Source organism: Echiichthys vipera (genome assembly GCF_963691815.1).
Source record: "Echiichthys vipera genome assembly, chromosome: 18".
NCBI classification, from domain to species: Eukaryota; Metazoa; Chordata; class Actinopteri; order Perciformes; family Trachinidae; genus Echiichthys; species Echiichthys vipera.
Window position 1 is genome coordinate 8,009,936 of NC_139843.1, and position 21,163 is coordinate 8,031,098.

Here is a 21,163-nt window from a genome sequence, read left to right on the forward strand (position 1 = left end):
CATGGTGAGATGGTGGTGGAGATGTTTTACCTCAGAGCCGGAGGCAACAAATTAGCCTTAAAAACTCAATGTGAAAAGTTCAGTCTCAAGGGTTGGGTATTTCTATTGATTGTTGGTTCAGATTCTTATCCTAGTATTTGTGTAGAATATTGATTATTTTTGGTTTACATGTAAAATACTGTATATGTCTCCTATCTCTCGCCCTGAATACATTTAATGTGTTAAAACGTAACTATTAACAAACCGTTAGCTGATTCTGGGACAACTTGGTGGATGTTAGTCAAGTATGTTGTACGCAACTTAAAGATCCACTCTAGACGTGTCAGATATACACTTGGAACAGTGTAATATTACTCACGCATTAAAAACCAGAATCTGTGAATATGCAAATGTTCTCCTGCTAAACACAAGATGTCTCCTACCTCGCTGCAAGCTCTTTCTCAGTGCACGTGAGCTGGGAGCTTCAAGTTTCAAGTTACATCGCACTTGCATAATTTGGATTTTAGGCCAGGGTTTGATTTCCAAACTAGTTGTGATTTCACAAATCATGCTCGTAGGCCCGCCCCTTTAAATCAAATTTTCAGTGAGCTCGGAGACACTTTTCACTTTTAGCAGACGAGTTTAAAAGAGCCTTCTCGTGTCAAACTCTGCACACGCATCATTCTGCACAGTGAAGTTCAAACACCCAACAGAAGGTGCAAGAGCAGCGGTCTCCTGGGTGAAAGTCCTGTATTTTTTTGACCCAACCATCCACTCAGACTTTTTCGCTCCTTAACCTATACTATGTGTCTCACAGTGCCGCAAGTCGAGCAGTCGAGAACCCGGTGTGTCTCATACAGACGCTAAAGGGTGCCTTGATTTTTAACTCATTTATTGCTCTTAATATGAAATCAGTCCAAACTCAGATCAAGTTCTCGATGCCCAACCCTACGTCTTTCTGTTGTTTGTGTTTTTCTTTTTATTTGAGCATGTGAGTGTATGTTATAAATACTGGTATTAAAGATGCATTAAGCAGTATTCTCTATATTAACAGTAGATCAAATGACTCCTGGAACTGGAAGCACTAATTATCCCACTGATGCCGCGGTTGTTTTGGTTCTCAAACAAAACTATAACCGTGATATTTGTTATAAAACTGTGAGCTGTGTTAGCATAAGCTAACTGCAACGACAGGTAACTGGTATATAGTCACACATTTTGCCACATAATGATTTCTCAGGAGCTGGTGTGAAGCCAGAGCTAAAATGACAGTGGATACTGGATGTACATTTAACAACCTGTATATCAAATGTATTCAGGCAGCCCACACACCACGTGAAAATGTACATTTCTTTTGTGTATCTTTGTATTTATTATTTGGAAAATAGTCTGCGTGGAAATCCGATGAAAGTTCGAATCGACTGAAATGTTTGCGGTGTTAGTGCATTTATTTAAAAATGCAACAAACTTTCAAACTCACCTTGTTATGTTGCTGCTTCACGGCTGAATCTAAACGGATAGAGCGTCACACCAGCCCATGAAACCACAGCCACTTAATTTGGATTCAAATCAACCTGCGGAAAGTCTTTCTGCCCTCTTAATACTGCTTTAATACGGTGTGTTTTACTTCTAAACTGTGTAGTCAGACACACATGGGAGCACGGCAGCAGGACATGAGAAGTCCGATACAGTCCGATAGTTTCCCCTCTGGCTCTTTCTCATTGATTTTTCACGTCACAAATGTGCCACAGCACCAAAGTACATTACCCAATACTGTGTAAGCGTGTGAGTGTGTGCACTGAAGAACTGGACTCAGTACTGTACTTTCCTTTGATGCCATACTGTAATGCTGTAAAATCTACTTTTAGACCTACAGCACAGATGACCGTTTACTAAGGTACTTTACTGTTTAAGGGTGTTTATTATTGATCTCATTATAAACAGATATACAGGACACCAACTATGTTCTAAAATCCTTTTCGTTTCCAAAGCTCTTTCTTCTGTATATTGAAGTCCCTTTGACATTCCTGCGATTGCTGCATCGTTGACTATGATTGTAATAATCCTTCTTTTAAATGACAGACAGTAAAATTAAAGGTTATCATCTTTGAGGCAACAAAGACTTGTACATTCCCACCGTTGCTCATTTGTTTCGAAGCACTCATCAATGAATGTACAAAATGACATGTTTTATGACCAAACAAATATATAATATTATAAATATATTCAGAAATTCAAATTCTGCGTTAATGAAGTGATGTTTGATGTTGATTTTGCTTTCTTTGTACAAAATGTTTTGTGTTGTTATTATTTATTTTTCTAAATAAAGACCTCGCTAAATTCTGCACAGCTGCTCTCAATGTCTTCATACGCTACACTAACTTATGATTTTCACTATAAATTAATGTTGTTCAATTAAACATTGGCCATCCACTTTCACAGTACAGCGCTCTTCAGTAGTCTTTGCTTCTCGAAGGAGACGGAGGAGGAGCTGTCCTCTCTCACACGTACATTCACATACACACATTGATGTGCAGCACCATAATGATCGTAACTGCTCTGCTCCTAATGCATCATCATCTGTCCATCAGTGCAGACTGAATGAAAAATGCAAATCATTAGGTTAGTTTCCGCAATGGAAGAGATCCATCCAGCACAGCAGATAACAGCTGGAGCATCCTGATGTCAGATAACAGAGCGGCTTCAGCGTAGGTCAATATGTCAGAGAGCAGATGTGATGGACAGTTATCCTGCTGCGTTCCCTGAATAGCATCCCTGCAGAACGGTGGCGCCCTTCAGAGGTGAGAGTTGGTACTCGACTTGGGGAGTGTGTTGGGGAGAAAGATGGAGAGATTATTCTGTCATTTCCATAATGTCTGCATTTTCTCTTAACAACAAAAAACATTATATTAGCAAAGTATCAAAAGTAACTGAGTACTTTGCAGCCAAATGTCCACTTTAATGTATGATTGATATAAAAGTAATGCATTAATGTGTATGCAGAATTTTACTGTTGTAGTAAGGAGCAGATAACTTTTAACTACTTGCACACTTTTGGTGACTTTAAGTCTATAACAGCGTATCATATTCTATAAATCTGTAGTAACTACAGCTGTCGAATGTAGTGAAGTGGGAAAAAATCACACTTTCATAAAACCAACATGACCCAGGGCCCCAGACCGGCAAAACTATTTTTAATCTTTTAAATTTACTTCAGAGAAGGAGAAAATAAACCTTGACCCCTATCGTTCCGTAAGAAACATTAAAAAAAAAATGAAGCAGCTGATTCAGTAGCTGTAGCTGTCTCAAATGTCACACCATGTGGTCAGGATCATAAGGTAATTTTGTTATTCAAACAATAAAAAAAATGAGACTTTGTACCTGTTGTGAATGAAAAGTTGTTACCAGCTGGCAGATGCACAGTGAATGCCTTTTTCTTTTTTATAGTAAAGGTTGTTTCAATGTGTGCGTATGCCAGTGCACCTGAGTGTGTGCATGTGGGCCATGTAGCATTATATTCCTGGCACGCAAACATGGCTCACAATTACTTTTTTTCAAAACATGACGGGTGAGAGGGGGCCCCACACAAAGAGTAGCCTAGGGCCTCATGACCACCTTATTCTGCCCCTGCAAACTAGTGAAAGCAATCAAAAAATAAGTGTTAAGGTGAAATATGCTGTAATTGTGTTTCTTTTTTCTCCCTGCCTTTCTCTGAACCATCATTCTCACAGTGTGTCCAATCTCTTAGAAACCTGTGAGTGCGTGCGTGTCTGTGTCTGTGTGCGTGTCTACACATGCTGTTACACGATGTACGCAAGTGTGAAAGGAAAGAGCGATAAAAGAGCATCAGTGTGTGAGTATGCCTGCTTCAGCGGAATTGTCTTTCTGTGGTGATAGAAGCGGCTGTGTTTCCAATAAACATGTGTTTTTCCTGAGTACAAATACTGTGTGGCAGTCAAAAAGGCTCAGGGGCATTTCTTCTTTAAAGTTGGTTTTATTTAATCTATTTATTGTGTTTTGGTTTGGTTGCTTTGCTTACCCCCCCGACTTCCTCCAGTAGAGTCAGACTGTTGAGTCAGAAGATCCCCTCAAGAGCTCAAACCTGAGGCAGGGAAGACAGCACAACTACTCCTGCCTAGAAAGGAAACACCTCCTTCAGGTGAAATCACTTCACCTGAACAAACAGCTACAGTATGCTGCCTTCCTCCCTTTGTTCTCCTTTTGGCCCCAGTCATTTAAAACCAACGCTTTATTTAATGGAAAAGTGCACATCAGAGTAATGAGATGTTTTTCACTTCACATCTTAACTTACATTCATGTGATGTGCACGTTATAAGTAAACATGCTTAATAATTAGTGAATAAAAACACGGTCAAGGTTCAGGACTTTCAATGAAAGGGGTAACAATAATGGCTCAATTGATTCATGCATAACTACCTTTTTCCTACAGACTGTTGCTCCACGGTGTTCACAACAAAAAAGAACCAAGAGCTGTTTTTACTCCTTTAGCCATTGAAATGATGGGACCGCTCTCATGTCTGTACATTCGGTTTGGAGCTATAGAGCCTTTTTGCTTACTGTAGCACAAAGACTTGAAGTTGGGTATAACAGCAATTCTGGCTCTGTCCAAACTTCAAAACTCTATTGACTGGCAGCCAGAAGCTAACATTTTTTCTTATTTTAACAGTGTGAGCTGTTTTATTATAAACCAAAATGAGCTACCACCCTCCAGCACTTTGTAACATATAAAAGTCAGATTACTAGAGCTAACAGGTCATACTTCACTCTGGGCTAACACTTTTCTGGTTCATGCACAAAAACTACTTTTAATGTTGTTTTATCCATAAGATCTCAGTCATTTTGGTTCCTAACTCCCTTTAGTGCACATGTCTTCTAAGGAATTGTAATCGCGGCGCATCGGCTCCGCCATTTTTGGAGGGTAGCGGCCTTTGGAGGCTCAACTCCAATTTGTAAAACAGGTGGGTACAGGACCTTCAGATCTACCAGCCAAATGCCATCCAAACAGTCATTTTGAGATAAATAAGCTAGCTAATGTTATGCTAACTGATTGCTAAGAAATGACGGGTAATCGTGAATAATTCCTATACTTGTGTCAGCTATATTTTGTGTTTTGAATCTTATTCACTGTGTAGGTTCTTGTGTTAGTTAAGTCCTTTTTGACATTACAGTAAACAGCCAGCAGAAGGCACTCTTAACCTTTTCCCCGTAAAATGGCCGACTTGCTGTTGATGACACATTCCTATTCCCCATGGAAGCTTTGGAAAATGCTATTATTCGGTAATTGATTTGCTAACCGCCTGCTGACTAGAAGGCAATATTAAAGAGTACACAGACAGAAATTTAAAATGTTCAAAACGTAGAAGTGTTGGTAGGCAGATTTGTTTAAGCTTTGGCTGAGCCGAGCTAGCTGTTTCCACTTGATTCCATTGATTATGCTAAGCTAAGCTAACGGCCTTCTTCTGCCTGTAGCTTTGCATTTTATTATTATTTTAGAACTTTTTATTTTTTCATTTCTTTAAACAAAACAATACATTCCTTGACATTGGACTGAAAATTACGTTTGAAAAAATGATATGAAAAAATACAATAAAAGTTAGAGAGTTAAATACACTGTATGTACATACTTGGCTATACCCAACTACATTAAATGAATACAAATATAGTGTAGCCTCACATTTAACACATAGACATGAAAGTGGTAATAATCTACTGTAACCTTTTGATTGAGGTAACTCGATTTAAGATATGTTTTATACCATCTAACATTTAATGGATAGGCATATTATGAGAAAAGGCATGCTCTCCAACCGAGTTTGCCATCAATATGAATCTGATCCGAAACTGAAGTCCTAGATATTCACTGCTGAGGGATCAAACACCATCTCTTGTCTTTTAAAATAAGGTGTTTAGTAGGCATAAACTTTATGTGTGTGTGTGTGTGTGCGTGTGCGCGTGTGCGAGTGCGTGCATGAGTGTGTGTGTGTGTGCGTCTCTAAAGCGTGATGTGATTAAAATGTCACCACCTATTAAACAATGTCAGACTCTGTTTGTGTTCACTTAACCTTAACAGCTGCGGTTTTGCTGCTAATTGAATTGGTCCGTATCACACGCACCAACACAGGACTCGATCAGCTTGGTGGACGGTGTTTCTAGGGAAACAACGCCATGTAATTAGTTGTTTCCTCCTCTCGAGCAGAATGGAAGACTGCAAAAGCGAAAAGCGCACAGAGACTGATGACGGATAATAGGGTGCGAGCATGAACTGATAGCGTTAAGAGAGGGAGAAAGAGAGAGGGAGAATTTGTTGCAGTAAGAGGGGTCTATATTGGCGATGTGAATCGGCAGTGAAGCATTCTGGGGCCTCGTGTTACAAGCCTTATAAGGGCCAGGGCCTCTGTGTCTATGCTCACCTCGGCTATTCTTAGGCTGTCTCTTCCTCGCCCTCAGCAACTCTGCAGGCAAGAACTCTTCTCTCTTAATATTAAGCTTAAAGTTGACTTTTTAGAGTTTGCATTCTCTAAAACTCTGGGTTTGTTTAGAGAGTTTTGCGTTTACAGGGTAAGAGATTAAGGAGGTTTTTGTGGCAAAAACAGTTTAGTGTTCTGCAGCTTGCCTCTGCACTTTCTGTGTGTCTATCTATCTACACAAATGTGTATCTGTGTGCACGAACGCGTGTCTGTTTGTGTGTCACAGAGGCTCCACAGCATCTGACCCACCCACCCACCACCTTCACCACCACCCCAGGGTGTTTGTCCAGAGAGCTGGGAGCAGACAGGGACGAGACGGTCGTGAAGCCAGGGCTGACGGAGGAGAAGTGACCACCGAGGCCGACCGGGACACAAGGATAGCAGGGGAGGAACAGAGAAGGCCTACCGAGCAAAGAGGAGAAACCCCACAGCCAGCAGGAGTTGTTAGCGGGAGGAGTGTTGACGTTGAACCCAAGATGACTACGTACACAGTGACTCTGAATGGCCCCGCTCCATGGGGCTTCAGACTACAGGGAGGAAAGGACTTCAATATGCCACTCACCATCTCCAGGGTAAGGACAGCGTCCCACACAGGCTGCTGTGACAAAAGTACAAGTATCAAGAAATATGACATTGAAAAAGTATCTCACAAACAATAGAAAACTGATTATCCACTCTGACCAAACAATGAAATTGCTAGAATTTCAATTTCTTCAACATGGTACACTGCCACACATAATGAAAACCAATACACACAATAATTTGAACCGAAACCCTCAACGTAAACTCACTTTATTCACTTTTATTCCATTTTCCTGCTTGGATATCCAAATAAGCACCATTTGGATGATTTGCAGGTAGAAATATGTGTAGGTGTATTTTAGTAAAAAAAAAAACTAATGAGGTTGAAGGTTTTCTAGGTTACATTAAGCATCTATGACATGAATGTAACCTTTGTTTTAGTTTTTATGTCACAGTATTCACCTGGTACAGTATGTTGCATGTTCGAACTTCATCAAGCTTGTATCAGGTGCATACTGTATAAGCAGGTGTGTGTGTGTGTGTGTGTGTGTGTGTGTGTGTGTGTGTGTGTGTGTGTGTGTGTGTGTGTGTGTGTGTGTGTGTGTGTGTGTGTGTGTGTGTGTGTGTGTGTGTGTGTGTGTGTGTGTGTGTGTGTGTGTGTGTGTGTGTGTGTGTGTGTGTGTGTGTGTGTGTGTGTGTGTGTGTGCGTGTGCGTGTGCGTGTGTGTGTGTGTTTGGCGTGTGTGCGTGTGTGCGTGCGTGCGTGCGTGCGTGCGTGCGTGTGTGAGAGCAGTGGTTATGTAATGTTGCTGTATGTGATGATGACAGGGAGGCTCAGATGTAATGTCCTGAGAGATTTCAAGAATAGCGCAGCAGTGGAAAAGACTGGAATAGTTTAAGTGGAATCAAAGCAGCTAGGGTTAGGTAACTTTTACTGCTGTGAGAGTTTTTCTTGGAACATAGCTCTTGCAAAAAATGTGTATGATACAGTATTTACTTTGATTGCATTACATAATTTCCCCCCTGGGATTATTAAAGTGTTTCTGATTCTGATGCAAGCTCAAATGTCCGGTCCACCCTCAGATTTCAGGTCATAGGCTTGATTAAACATGACTTTTAGCTAAGCACAGTCAAGTCAGAGTATTTGATGATTTTGAGATGAATTGACTTGTTTTAATGGTCAAATCTTACAAACAGACATGTCGTCCCAAAACACCGCATTCAATTAATCACAACGTACTTTATGTATATTTTACGACATGAAAAGTGCTTCACAATCAATAACACAGGTATAAAACACAGAAAACACCAAAATAGGATAATAAAAACAAGATAATGATAATTTTAAAAGTATGAGAAATATACAGGTTTTATTTCTTGCAATATTTTTTTGGCAAAGTTAAAGAATTCTTGTTGTTGTTGCAAATGACAGAAGACAAAGGAGATGATTTATTAAAATAACTGAGTTGAACAAGAACGTACATACTTTTATCTGTACATTAAAATACTCTAAACCATCAATAAAGGTGAAGCTTATTTGCTTAAAACTATTAGAATTTAAGAAAAAGTGATGGAAATGAAGCGTCACTCTACAAATGAAAGATTTTTAACCTCAGCAGCAGAGAGAGAGAGCGACTGGGTGTCTCTCTCTCTCTCTCTGGCAGGACTGCTGGTGTATTTACAGTGTTTCCTTTAAATAGCCCTGGAGGAGAGGTGGATGGATGGAGACGGGTGGGAATGTGGCAGGAAAGAAGTGTGCAAGCTTACGGCAACCTGTTTTATCTTTAGTAAGCTTTATTCCGTGCTTATAGTTCAGCTTCACCTTTCTGGAGCTGCTCCTGTGAAGGAATAGACGGATGGCTGGATTTGAGAGAATCGGGAGGTGAGACGAAGGTAGAGGAGGTGACGATAACCGGGACAGTGTGGACGTTAACGCTCATACTTCAGTCCTGATTGATGCTCAGCTGGTGATCAGCCTGCGTTATATCGATTCACAGCTCCAGACGTGTTAGTTCGTTGTCTTCTGATCCCTCAGTCTCAGGCACCCAGGAGAAGCTTTGAGCTGTGTCCACCATGACATTGTATCATTGGATTTGGGTTCATACTGTGGTCGCGTCGGGCTCTGACAGGTTCACATAAAACACTGCAGCTTGACATGACAACTCAGGGTGGCGTTACAGTTTGACGTAACACCGCTGCCGTTTGGATTTCAGCCGACTTTTGCCGAGAACTAAGAAAGGAAAGACGAAGGTGGATTCCTGACATATTTTTAGCCAAGTTTAAGCACAGTCCATTAAATATGTGGCATACTTAACTGTTTTCCTGCTGTACAGTTAAATTATATGACTATAAGTCGGGTCGTCATAGTTCAAATGATGAGAAAAGGCTGAAATATGTGTCACCTTTAATAGGCATTTGACACTTAAGTCTATGTCTGTGTTGAGGCTAAATGAATGGACACTACCACACACACCACACATTTTCTAGATTTTTATAGTTTCATAAAGCTCCAGAGATCTTCATCTAGTTTTCACATATTCAGTCCTCATATCCCTTTCATGTTTTGCTATATTTGAACTGTCTGACGCACAGACAGAGTGGCCGGGCAGTGTGTCTACATGTGTGTCTGATTACACTGAGGCGGCCCGTTCAGAGAGAAAAAAATCTGCCTTGCTTTTCCTCCCACTACCACCTATTGTAACCGCATTACACACACACACACACACACACACACACACACACACACACACACACACACACACACACACACACACACACACACACACACAGGCATAATGGCTGTAATTCAAAGGAAGAAAAATATGTACACAAAGCAGACAAAAAAAAAGCAGACAAAAAAAAAGCAGACAGGTTGACAAGAAGCGAGAGTGACAGTCTCACAGAAAGCAGAACACAGAGGACATTATGTGATGTGTGAAGTGGTGAAATAATGTAGCAAAGTGTGAATTGTACAGAGGAGGACTCAATTGAAATGGAAAAAAATAGAATATAGGAAGTCTTGCATGAATGTCAGTAGCAGGTGTGTGGGAGGGGTGCAGTGTGTGTTTGTGTGTGTGTGTATGTGTGTGTGTGTGTTTGTGTGTGTTGGGGGGATGAAGGGGGGCTCAGTAGGGTCAATCCCAGTGAAGCCAGACAGCATTGCTTATTTTTAACTCTTTAACGAGTTGACTGTAAGCTTAAACCCAGTACTGTATGCCCGGCCGGGCCTCTGGGCTCACTTAAACCTCCTCTCTGTGTAGTTTAAGCTCTAAAGTCTGGCTTTGCATCAGAGCCAGGAGCATCAGGATTCAGCTGAAGGTCGTGCACTTTCCAACATGAAAATAAATATTTGCAAAACGAAAGCATTTGTTCAAAAGGTTTCTTAGATTGAACCATTGCACAGACTGCATAAATAGTTTAAGCTGCAGTTCCCACGCTGTGTGTGTCCCTGTCCTGCACACTTCATTGCTTTGTAACTAGAAAAACCTTCTGCTTTTCTACTTGTTTATTTCACTGTGAGACAGCCTTATTTGCAGCTGTGGAGACTGATGAGACTCTAAGATAAAAATGTGATTCCACTCTGTTGATAAACCCAATGCAGATATTTTAATCAGCCCTTTATCTGCAGAGCTAACGGATTTGTTTCTTTTCGCTTCATCAGCTTTTCTCCTCTCATTTTAAGGCTTATTTATTGAGCAGCTACACACGCAGCATAATGTGGAGTGCAGTGCCACACCACAGAGGAAAAAGTGAACAAATTATTTTGACGTAAAGTTTTAGTTTAGTATCTTATTTTACATTCACCCTGGCGTATTAGTCCAGCATTCATTAATATCCCTAAAATATGTAATATTGGTATGTGTTTGTGTTTTCGGAGGATTCTGTGTCAGTGGTCTCAGCGTGACCTGCTCTCTTGACCCCTCCATAGATAACTCCAGGCAGCAAGGCAGTGGGTGGCAGCCTGGCCCAGGGCGACATCATCTCAGCCATAGATGGGGTCAGCACCGACGGGATGACGCACCTGGAGGCCCAAAACAAGATCAAGGCTGCCTCCAGCAAACTGTCACTCACCATGCAGAAGTAAACAACCAGCACACTTACACCTAAACACCCATACAACTCAAAGTAGATGACGAAGAAGCAGGTTCTTACCTGCAGATAAGCCAGGAAAATGACAAATAGGGCTGCATATTAAAACGATTTAAATGTACCCAAAGCTGTACCACACTTGGTTCTCATTCTTTATTAACAATATCTGTTAATGCTCAAAAACAAAGTGGTAAAATATGACGTAACAGTATATTTTAAAGGTATATTTTGTTATTTAATCTTTAGATCAAAACGTGCTGCAGCATTTTCCACAATTCAAAGAATGGACTCACCCATGCCAGTCATCCCGCACCAGAAGGTACAAACACAGCCACAACAATAACGGACAAATCCACACACACACACACACACACACACACACACACACACACACACACACACACACACACACACACACACACACACAATACCGATTTTATATCTGCATACTTGTTGATACATGTTTGTATGTACGTCTGTCAAATATGTTTTGCATTCTTGTCCTGTTTGTGAGAAACGGTGCCATGAGGCAGTGTCCTGCTGCCCTCTAGTGTCAGATATTCACAGTGCAACTGCAGGGAGGCCTGTGCAGAGGTCAGCAACCCAAAGGAAAGGAGAAAGAAGACACAACAAGCTGATACCTTTACTCTTGTTTCACTTGAACTTTTTAAGGAGTTAAGGAGAAAGTGAAAGGGGAGGTCGGGCCAAAATATTTTGTAGAGGAAGTTCAAATGGAGTAGCCCTTGTCCTATGAATTTTTCCAGGATAGAAAGTCCTCCGAGGGGGATCTCTTCCAAGTTCCTAAAAAAGATCCAGAGCTCCTCTCGACCCCAGTCAAAGCTCCTGCCTCCTCCACGCCGACTGCCGTATCACCACCAGGCCAGTGGGGGCAGTACAATTCCCCAGTTGGCCTTTACTCTCCCGAAACTCTCAGAGAAATGATGCTGATGCAGAGCAAGTTAGGACAGGGGTCGGCAGCTTCATCACTGGGGTAGGTCACCACAGAGATCTTTAACACTAAGAGAAACGATTTAACTCCTTCAGTGATAACCCGAAAACCAGCCACCAGCTGACGTAACAAAACTTAACAAACGTGCTGCATTTCACTCTGGAGGAATGAAGCAAATGCACACCACACCCGTCCTCGTTTAACCTCACTTTAAAATGACCGTGCTGAGAAAATATACTCAGAACTTTCCATCTCTATCCCAGCAGCCATTCCTCGCACATGTGGCACTATTTCAGGAGCGTATACACAAACATACCTGGCCCAACTCCAGGTACCAGAGTCGCAGGAGATCAGACTACAGGAATGAAAGCGGGGAGATGATGTTGCAAAAAAATATTTTAAAGAACTCCTCGGCTGTTTCAGCTCCACGATTTGCATTTTTTGAGGCTTTTTATTTTCATGCGAATGCATCTTTTCTCTCTCTTTCACTGTGACTTTTCCTGTTTTGCCATTCTATGCTATTCTGTCTACTGACTTATATTGTGATGTGGTATAAAAAGTAAAAGTCAGCGTAGGGAGGAAGATTAGGTGGAAGGATGTGTCAAACAAACAGGACTTCCGCCCAGGAGACGGCTTTTTGGTTTCACACTGGACACAAGCAAAGTTGACTTAAGTAACCTAACAAAAATACATATTTTAACCGTAACCATGATCTTTTTATAAATCTAACTAAGTAGTTTTGTTCGATTTCACGATGTTTAGCGCGTAAACACCACAAAATAAAGGAGGAAAAAGGCAAAAAAAAAAACCTGACGAGTTAGGAATGAGAACAGGACGTTGAAAAAAGCCAATGCATTGATGTGGCACACAAAATACCCTTTAAGGCGGTGTGCCATTTATAAATGTTCCCATTAGATCACATTAGTAAAGTGGTAATGATCTTTCTTTTTGTGACCAAGGAAAAGACATACATCGTCGATGAGTATTTCTCAAACACTTTGACTTCCCTAAGTTGTCTGTACCCCATACCCATTTGATTCCACCTAAAATTTGAATCTTCCATTTTTTTTATAAAGCTTCAGTAATTTCCTCAAAAAGCTGGAATAATAGTTTTAGTGATTGTTAATCAAACGGGTCAATTTGTTAGGGACAGTTTTCAGTCACGGATTAATACGCATTTAGCGCTCTAGTGAGTATTTACAGCAGCAGCGGAGTGTATGAGGTCACCTCAAAATAAACTACAGAGCCTCTGTTCAACGTAATGAAGGAACATGTCATTCAATGGAGGAATACGATATGTTAGTTGGTTTATTGATAATAAGAAAATATATAAAGCAATGTCACAAGATTAAATATTTTTAATATCCAATGTTTTGCACTATGTGCCTATTTTATATTTGCACTTACCCTCAAAATGACCGTGTCAGAAACAGGTATTATTTAGGTTGTTTTTGGAGTACATGTTTGCACGGTTGGGTGACCCAAAAAGGCCTGAATCTGCTTTTGTTTATGCCATTTTGCATTATCAGCATCGCTTTTATCTTGACTGTACTTTGTGTTGAGTAGAGTTCAGTGGGAGTATAGTTGAGGTCAACGTTGAGGAAACTCTCCTCAGTGGGATGGTATGAGTTTGGGTCAAGCCTCAGTCATGAAATACTTGTAGATGTTAATTAAGGATGCGAGCAGCTTTGCCTCTGACATATCACACCCAGATATCAGTCTTCACTAATGCGTTTCCCCTCTGGAGCTGTGCTGCCTTCCAGTAAAGGCCAACGATAAGTCAGGTGTCAGGGAACGTGCCCCGGGCAGACTGCAGGGACGATGACGGCAGTATCATGCCAGCGACCCCACCTCACCGAGCAGAAAGAGTCTCCTGATTCCACGTGCACACACACGTGCGCGCGCAAACTCACACACACACACACACACACACACACACACACACACACACACACACACACAGGAGAGAGCAGCTGTTGGTCAGGGAATGTTCTTCTCCGGTTACACACCTTCATCCTGATTCCCCTGGATGCCCCCTGCCAATACTGAGATAGCTCCCCCTCTCTGAAGGGAGATGTCCCACGTGTGAGGTGTTGCTGAGCACGTTCCACTTCACCTACTGTACCCTGAACACATCCATGCACTGTACGGACCAATCTGTCAGCATTCGTCCCCTCTGACAGATGAAAGTAGTTTGTGTAAATATGGAAGATGTTTAGTCTTAAAGCTATTTGAAACGGGTTACGACGCAGTCTATGAGAACTTAATATCTTAGGATTTAAATCATCAAACTCTATTATTTCTTGCTTTGGGATCAGAGGAAATGCATCATTTGATAAAAATCTGAACCACATGATACTGTACCAAGCGTACCAAGCTAGCCAGAGGTCAGCGTGGTGGCAGCACATCACTTGTTCTTTAGCTGCTCCTGGTTGCTCCTCTGTTGGCTACTGAAACATGCTGATTACTAGATGGGACAGCAACGCTGGTACTGTTTTTACCTTGTCTGTGTGTGTCATCATGGCAAAACGGGATCTTGGAGACACCCACAGTAATGAGAACTGCCATAGAGGCCTTTGGAGTGTTTTGATGTTATATGTCTGTCTGTCTGTCCGTCTGTCTGTCCGTCTGTCTGTCCGTCTGTCTGCGGCCTGATTTTGATGGCGTCATAACCGGGGAAGATGCACCCATGGAGATTTACATGGATGTAGTTCAAACTCAACTTTCATTAGAATGAAGGTTGAGAGTGAAAATGGGCGTGATCCAAGCAAGAGGACCGGGAGGGGTCACCCCCCCCTACACACACTTAACGCTCCTGGCCCGATGTTTTGTTGCAAACATGACCATCAAATGGCAATAAAATAAGTAATAATCTATACAACTTTAAAAACATGTAACTGCTTCTACATGCTGTCCAAATAGAATAAAAAGTGAACTACATACAGCATAGTGTTGTACCCAGACTCACAACTGAGCTGCAAAGGCAGTAATGACGGCTTGTCTACTCGTCTATATGTAAGTCGATCAGGTGGTGTGTTTTTGTAGTTGTGTATATTCGTGGCTGTTCTGTGCTAAATGTGTCTCTGTGTCATGTGATTGAGAGGCTTCTGCTCTTGTCAGTCACTCCTGATGATGCAGGGGAAGCTGGGAAATATCCCATTGATGACAAACGGCTGCTATTCTGACCTGTACATGGGATTACAGCATAGTGTTGTAGTTGGATAGTTTCCTACAAACACACACGGTGCCATTGTTATCACCAAAATACCCTCTGGTGATTCATTACTTTCTCTCCTTCTCTGTCTCTTTGTGTGTCCGTGCCTCTCTGGTGTGTTTCAGGTTATCGCAAACACAGCTGCAAAGTCAGTACCGTCACCTTTCTCAGTATTCAATGCGCATGAAGTCAGTTTAGAGAGTATTCGTTTAGATATTTTTGGTGTGAAGTTGTGTCCAACATGCAGTCATGTGCGTGAAGTTGAACTTGAGCTTAAGGCTTTAATGTAACAGCATATTGAGTGTGCTGATCGTTTGTCTCCTCGGTCAAATGTTATTAACAGCATCCCGTCCGAAGAAGTGGAAGGTAAAAAAAGTACATCTACTCGTGTACTGAACTTCAATGCAGCTTTAAAGTACTGCTGCTTTACTTGAGTACATCTGGAGACTTTATACTTTTCCTTCTACTTCATATTTCACTAACAGCTGCATAAGTAGGTAGTTACTATATAAAGAATTAAGCAAAAACATCAACGAAGAGTTCATAAAAAAGCTTTTTATATTGTAGGAATATTTTGACTTGACCAAATAGAGAGTTACTGACACATGAACACAGAGTTTTTTTCTTAAGAAAACATGTAATACTGTACTCATACTTTACCATGATATCGACCAATGTTTCCACCTCTTAAGCTTTAACTTTAATTTTGTGAATATGAATGGATAAGCAGAAAATTGCTGTGCATTAATGCATGTGCGTTGGCATCCTGTGTCCATGTTTGGCAGCGGTGCGTATCGGTATAACATCATCAGAAATGTGTGCTTTTCATATTTCAGTGTGCCAGTTGAAATATGCAGCTGATAATCAGTTTGGTTTTTGTGATACATAAGCATGTTTGGTTTTCCTTGGACTGGTTGGTCATCTTTATTGCTGTTTCATTTGAAAGCTTATATATACGTGTTATTTTTTGACCCTCAAAAAAGGCTTAAAATGTGCATGTACTATGGATCTGGGACACGGCTACATTGAAGTGTGATGTGTTTTTGGTCCGTGGAGCTGAGTATAGTACATCTCCAAAAGTTAATATTTAGTGGTGCAACAGCCCCACCTGTCTGTCAGCTGCATTTCTACATGTTGACCCAGTTTGCTCCCTTCACTGTGGTGCTCTCTCTGTCTTTTCTTTGCTCTTGAATTCCCTCTCTCCTCCACCTGTCTGTTAAACTCATCTTCACCTCTGCAACTGGCATCTCACCACCTCCTCTTTACTGATCTCTGACCCCATCCACCCCGACCCCCCCTGACACTCACAGTGTGGAGTACACTCCCAGCTTCAACCCCATTGCTCTGAAAGACTCAGCCCTGTCCACCCACAAGCCCATTGAGGTGAGGGGTCCGGGCGGAAAGGCCACCATAGTTCACGCCCAGTACAACACACCAATCAGCATGTACTCACAGGACGCCATCATGGACGCCATCGCGGGGCAGTCGCAAGCCAAGGGACATGACAGGTGAGGTCACACAACCAAACTAATCCCCTCTCCAGTCTTTTATGCGCTCTCGCCACTCACGCACATCAAGCCGCACTGATCAAACCGGCCTGTGCACTGAGAAATGAGTTCATCCAAATAACCCAAAAAATATACATTCTCACTTACTGCTAGTGGTATCTCTTTTCTTCACTAAGGTTTTGATGCATCCACCTCCAAGATTTCTGCCTCCACAGACAAAACAATGGAGGTGGAAGGAATTTTGTTTTGTCGTGTTGAGTTTTTGTTAATACTCAAGGAATTGAGTGTTTTTCAGGAACAGTGTCCTGGATGTTCCTCAGAATCCATAAAACAGGCAGTTTTCTTTGAGACTACTTTCTACAAAGGATATAGTCCCAATACTTTTTTTCCAAGTGAGTTCAGGATTCAGCGACTGTGGTGTCTGGTTCCCAACAAAAAACAAGCATTGTGCTAAAGCTCTAATTCAGACTCCATTTGCTACTTTTCCATATTAACATCTGCTGAGGCTCATGGGAACTTTTAGCACCATTTAGCACGCAAAACTGACTCACTGAGATTATAGTACTTCTTTAGAATTTAAGTGATGTAAACCTGTAGTATTGATAAATTATCTGGGGGGAGGGGGGGGGGGGGTTGAGGAAATCATTAACAGTCCCATATTGTAAAAAGTGAGATGTATTTTTTTGGTATTATTATAAAACAGGTCAAAATATTGTGAAAGTATCAAAACGCTCAATCCACAGAGAACAAGCGGTCAGGACTTCTGTACAGTTGTGATGTCTCAACTATACTATATAACGATAGAAGGTGTCGCTACAGTGCTCGACTGCAATGATGATGCACAGATGCAGAAGGCTCGGAAGTGCTGACCAATCAGGGCAGGAGGGGGGTCTTAAAGAAACTGGTGCTGAAACCGAGCCTTTAAGACAAAGGGGGGAATTCAGATGTATTCAGACGGACAATATGAGAAGAAAATGTGTCTTTTGAACATTAAAGCATGTGAACATGTTCTAGTGGGAACCCAAAATACAAGCATAACCTGAAAATGAACATTATATGACCCCTTTAAGAGAAAAGCTGGATATTTGTAGCAGAAGGTGAGATTTTCTTTTCCCCATTTGAGTGATGATCAGCCCTTTAAAAGACTCTTTTAAGCCCACGCTGCTACTCGGATGTATGCTCGGGCTTTTCCATGTTGTCTGTGTCCGTGCCACATACTCCTCCGTGCTTTTCACCCACTTTCCTCTGCTCATTCCACAACCCCAAAAAACACCCCCAAAAACAACCCCACCTGTGCTGTCCTCCACCCATCCCTCCTCATCCTCCCTTCCCGGTTGTGACCTCAGTGAGGAGGCTGGCTCTCCCTTGGCGTAAGTACAGCAGTGCTCCTTTTGTGTCCCGCCTCTCCTCAGATGCGTCGCCTTTGTCTCATGATTTTATAACAGCTTGTGCGTTGCTCCCTGTGTCTCATCAACTAATATCCATGAACAATTAGAATATTAATATGATTAGAATTAATATTAGGATAAATAATAATACTGAAAATGTTTGTAAATCATCTATTTGTCCATTTTAATGTGTTTTTCATGTCCCTTTAAATGTGTCAGACCGTACGGTATCATGGTCAATCTCACTAACCCAAAGGTAAAAGTGTATCTGGAAGTACTTACACGTACTTAGATACTTTTCACTGTGTGACAGTGTGGGTTGTGTTCAATTTTTCTTTCTTTTTGTGAGTCCTCTTCTTAAAAAAACAGCCAATATCACCACATCTTCAGGAACCTGATGGGATTTCATGGCATGGGAATGTTCTGAGTATCCAATCATTGTGTTTTTTCCTACTATCTACTGCTGGATCAATATTGACTCACTTTTCTAACACTCATTAAAAACACTATCCAGTCATGTTGCTGTGTAAACTCACTCCGGTATCTACAGTATACATCATGAGTATTTCTACATTGTGATCTTCTATTGAGGGCTTTAAACACATACACACGCACACACACACACACACACACACACACACACACACACACACACACACACACACACACACACACACACACACACACACACACACACACACACACACACACACACTCAGAGCTCTAACAGTACTCTCTGCCCTGCAGTGGAGCTCTGCCTATCAAGGACCCTGTGGTAGACTGTGCGTCTCCCGTTTACCAGGCGGTGATCAGGCCAGGAGAAACAAACCAGAATATGTCTGAGTGGGCTCGTCGTGCTGCCAACCTGCAGTCCAAGAGCTTCAGGATGCTGGCTCACATCACTGGCACTGAATACAGTCAGTACACAGACTACACAGACACTTCTTTTGTCATAACTTCCAGTTCAGACTCAGACATGAGTCCTTACCTAATTTGTCTTGTGTCTTTCTCCCCGTGCAGTGCAAGACCCAGATGAAGAAGCCCTGCAGAAGTCGAGGTGAGGACTATACAGAAAAAGAAGAACCAACTATATTGCTAATGGATTGATGGTTGAAGTATTTTTTTAAATGGCAAAAAATGCAGATCAGCCTCTCAAATGTGGGGATTTCTCGCTTTTCACTGTTTTAACAAGCTTAATTGAATAACTTCGAGTTTGCGGCTGACAAAACAAGACGTTTTAAGAAATCACATTGCACTTTGATACACTGGGATCACTATTTTCTGGCATTTTATAGTCCAACCGATATAATCTAGAAAATAATCGGCAAATGAATCCATAATGAAAATAATTGTTAGCTGCAGCCCTAGAAAGAACAACACACCAGACCCCAGGAAGGTACTAGAGTCTGGTACATGGCCCCCCTTTTACACTTAACATGTTATTTAATTAGCTGTATGTGCTAGTGGGCATAGTTTAATACCTTTTGGACAGAGCTAGGCTAGCTGTTGACCAGTCAGGCAGTAGCTCCCTATTTGCAGTGAAGTGGCATCAGTCTTCAGGTCTAACTATTGTTGAACTGTGCTCAAAAGTGTAAATATTTCCTGCCTTCCACACCACCAGAGAGAGATTTGAGTCGGAGGTGAAAGGGCCCCGCTTTGCCAAGCTGAAGAACTGGCACCAAGGACTGTCTTCACAGATCCTCAACGTCCAGGAATGAAGAGGACAAAGAGGACACGCAAAGGAAGACATGGACAAAAGCACAGGAAGTTATCAGGAAGAGGGGATAAATGATGGAGGGATAAAAAAAGGAACAGGAGGAGGAATGTGAGATAGTGTTGTAGCCTCAATTAGTATGTGAGATATTAACTGTTAGTGTGAGAATGCTATGTGTTCATAAGCTCAATATTACCTGTCAAATGTATCTGTCCGCTGCTAAGACCTGATCTCACATTTGGGTTTTTCTTTCTTGCTTTCTTTGTTTCCAGTTTGTTTGGGTTCTGTCTCTCTTCAGTTAAAGGGAACTTGTACAAAAAATAAGTATTCAAATGAAAATGTAGAACTGATGATGTTTGTTTAGTACATGAACTGCATCCACAAACGTATGACTTTTAACACTACACATGCTTATGAGAAGGCACGCAAGGACAAAGACACACATAGAGATTACTACATGCACAAAATACAGTATGTAAAAAAAATGCACTCAAAAATGTACTTATATCAATGTGAATAAATGTTTTCTTAAAACCATACGGCTACGTGAACTGCTGTAAACTCAAAAATTGAATAAACGTTTCACTCAGCTATTTTGGGGCTCGAAAAACCTGCAGGCATGGAGTCATGTCACGCCTGATAAGGACACTCCTCAATCAGTGAGTCACATTTCCTGTCAGTTCTAGTGCTGTCGGTATGGCAGACGGGGTGTTTTGACTTTGCAGGGATTAACATCTTTTAGAAAGAGCATCTAATAGCTTTTGACAGAATATTATGAGTGTTTATAAGCTGGTGGAACAGTTACACAAATGTGGAAGCTGGATGGAAGAAGAATTCCTTTATTCGTCCCGCGAATGGAGAAATTAAATTTTCACTCTATTATTTTTTTCATGTTACACACACAGGCCCGAAATACACACACATGCTCAGACAGGACCTATATACATGCAACTAATGGAGAGATGTTAGAGCGAGGGGGCTGCCAGTGACCAGCGCCCCGAGCAGTTGGGGGTTCAGTGCCTTGCTCAACAGCACCTCGGCAGTGCCCAGGTGAGAAACTGGCACCTCTCCAGCCGCCAGTCCACGCTCCATTCATGGTTCACACAGGGACTCAAACCAGCAACCCTCCGGTTCCCAGTCCAGTCACCTATGAACTGAGCTACTGCCGCCCCGCAAGAAGCCTTGAATATTACTGACATCAAAACTAAGACCTTTGATGATTACCTATAAGGGAGAGTGTTGCTATTCATACATAAATAATGTTCTTAAGGTCTTGTATCATGATTACATTTTAATGAGTAAGATCAAAAACA

The 21,163-nt window shown here is 41.6% G+C and overlaps 1 protein-coding gene across 3 annotated transcripts; it reads left to right on the forward strand.

Moving 5' to 3' along the window:
* Positions 1-6,413: 6,413 nt before the first annotated feature.
* ldb3b (LIM domain binding 3b) lies at positions 6,414-20,387 on the forward strand. Of its 3 annotated transcripts, none has more exons than XM_083933264.1 (10): positions 6,414-6,458; positions 6,694-7,039; positions 10,917-11,068; positions 11,324-11,396; positions 15,366-15,388; positions 16,551-16,748; positions 18,095-18,118; positions 18,884-19,053; positions 19,157-19,193; positions 19,758-20,387. In XM_083933264.1, the coding sequence occupies exons 2-10, from the start codon at positions 6,944-6,946 to the stop codon at positions 19,852-19,854; spliced, it is 870 nt and encodes a 289-aa protein (XP_083789390.1). In that variant the 5' UTR covers positions 6,414-6,458; positions 6,694-6,943; the 3' UTR covers positions 19,855-20,387. The 3 variants fall into 3 exon arrangements, with proteins under 3 accessions (XP_083789390.1, XP_083789392.1, XP_083789391.1); XM_083933265.1 differs by having other exon boundaries at positions 6,455-6,558; XM_083933266.1 differs by lacking the exon at positions 18,095-18,118.
* The last annotated feature ends 776 nt before the right edge of the window (positions 20,388-21,163 follow it).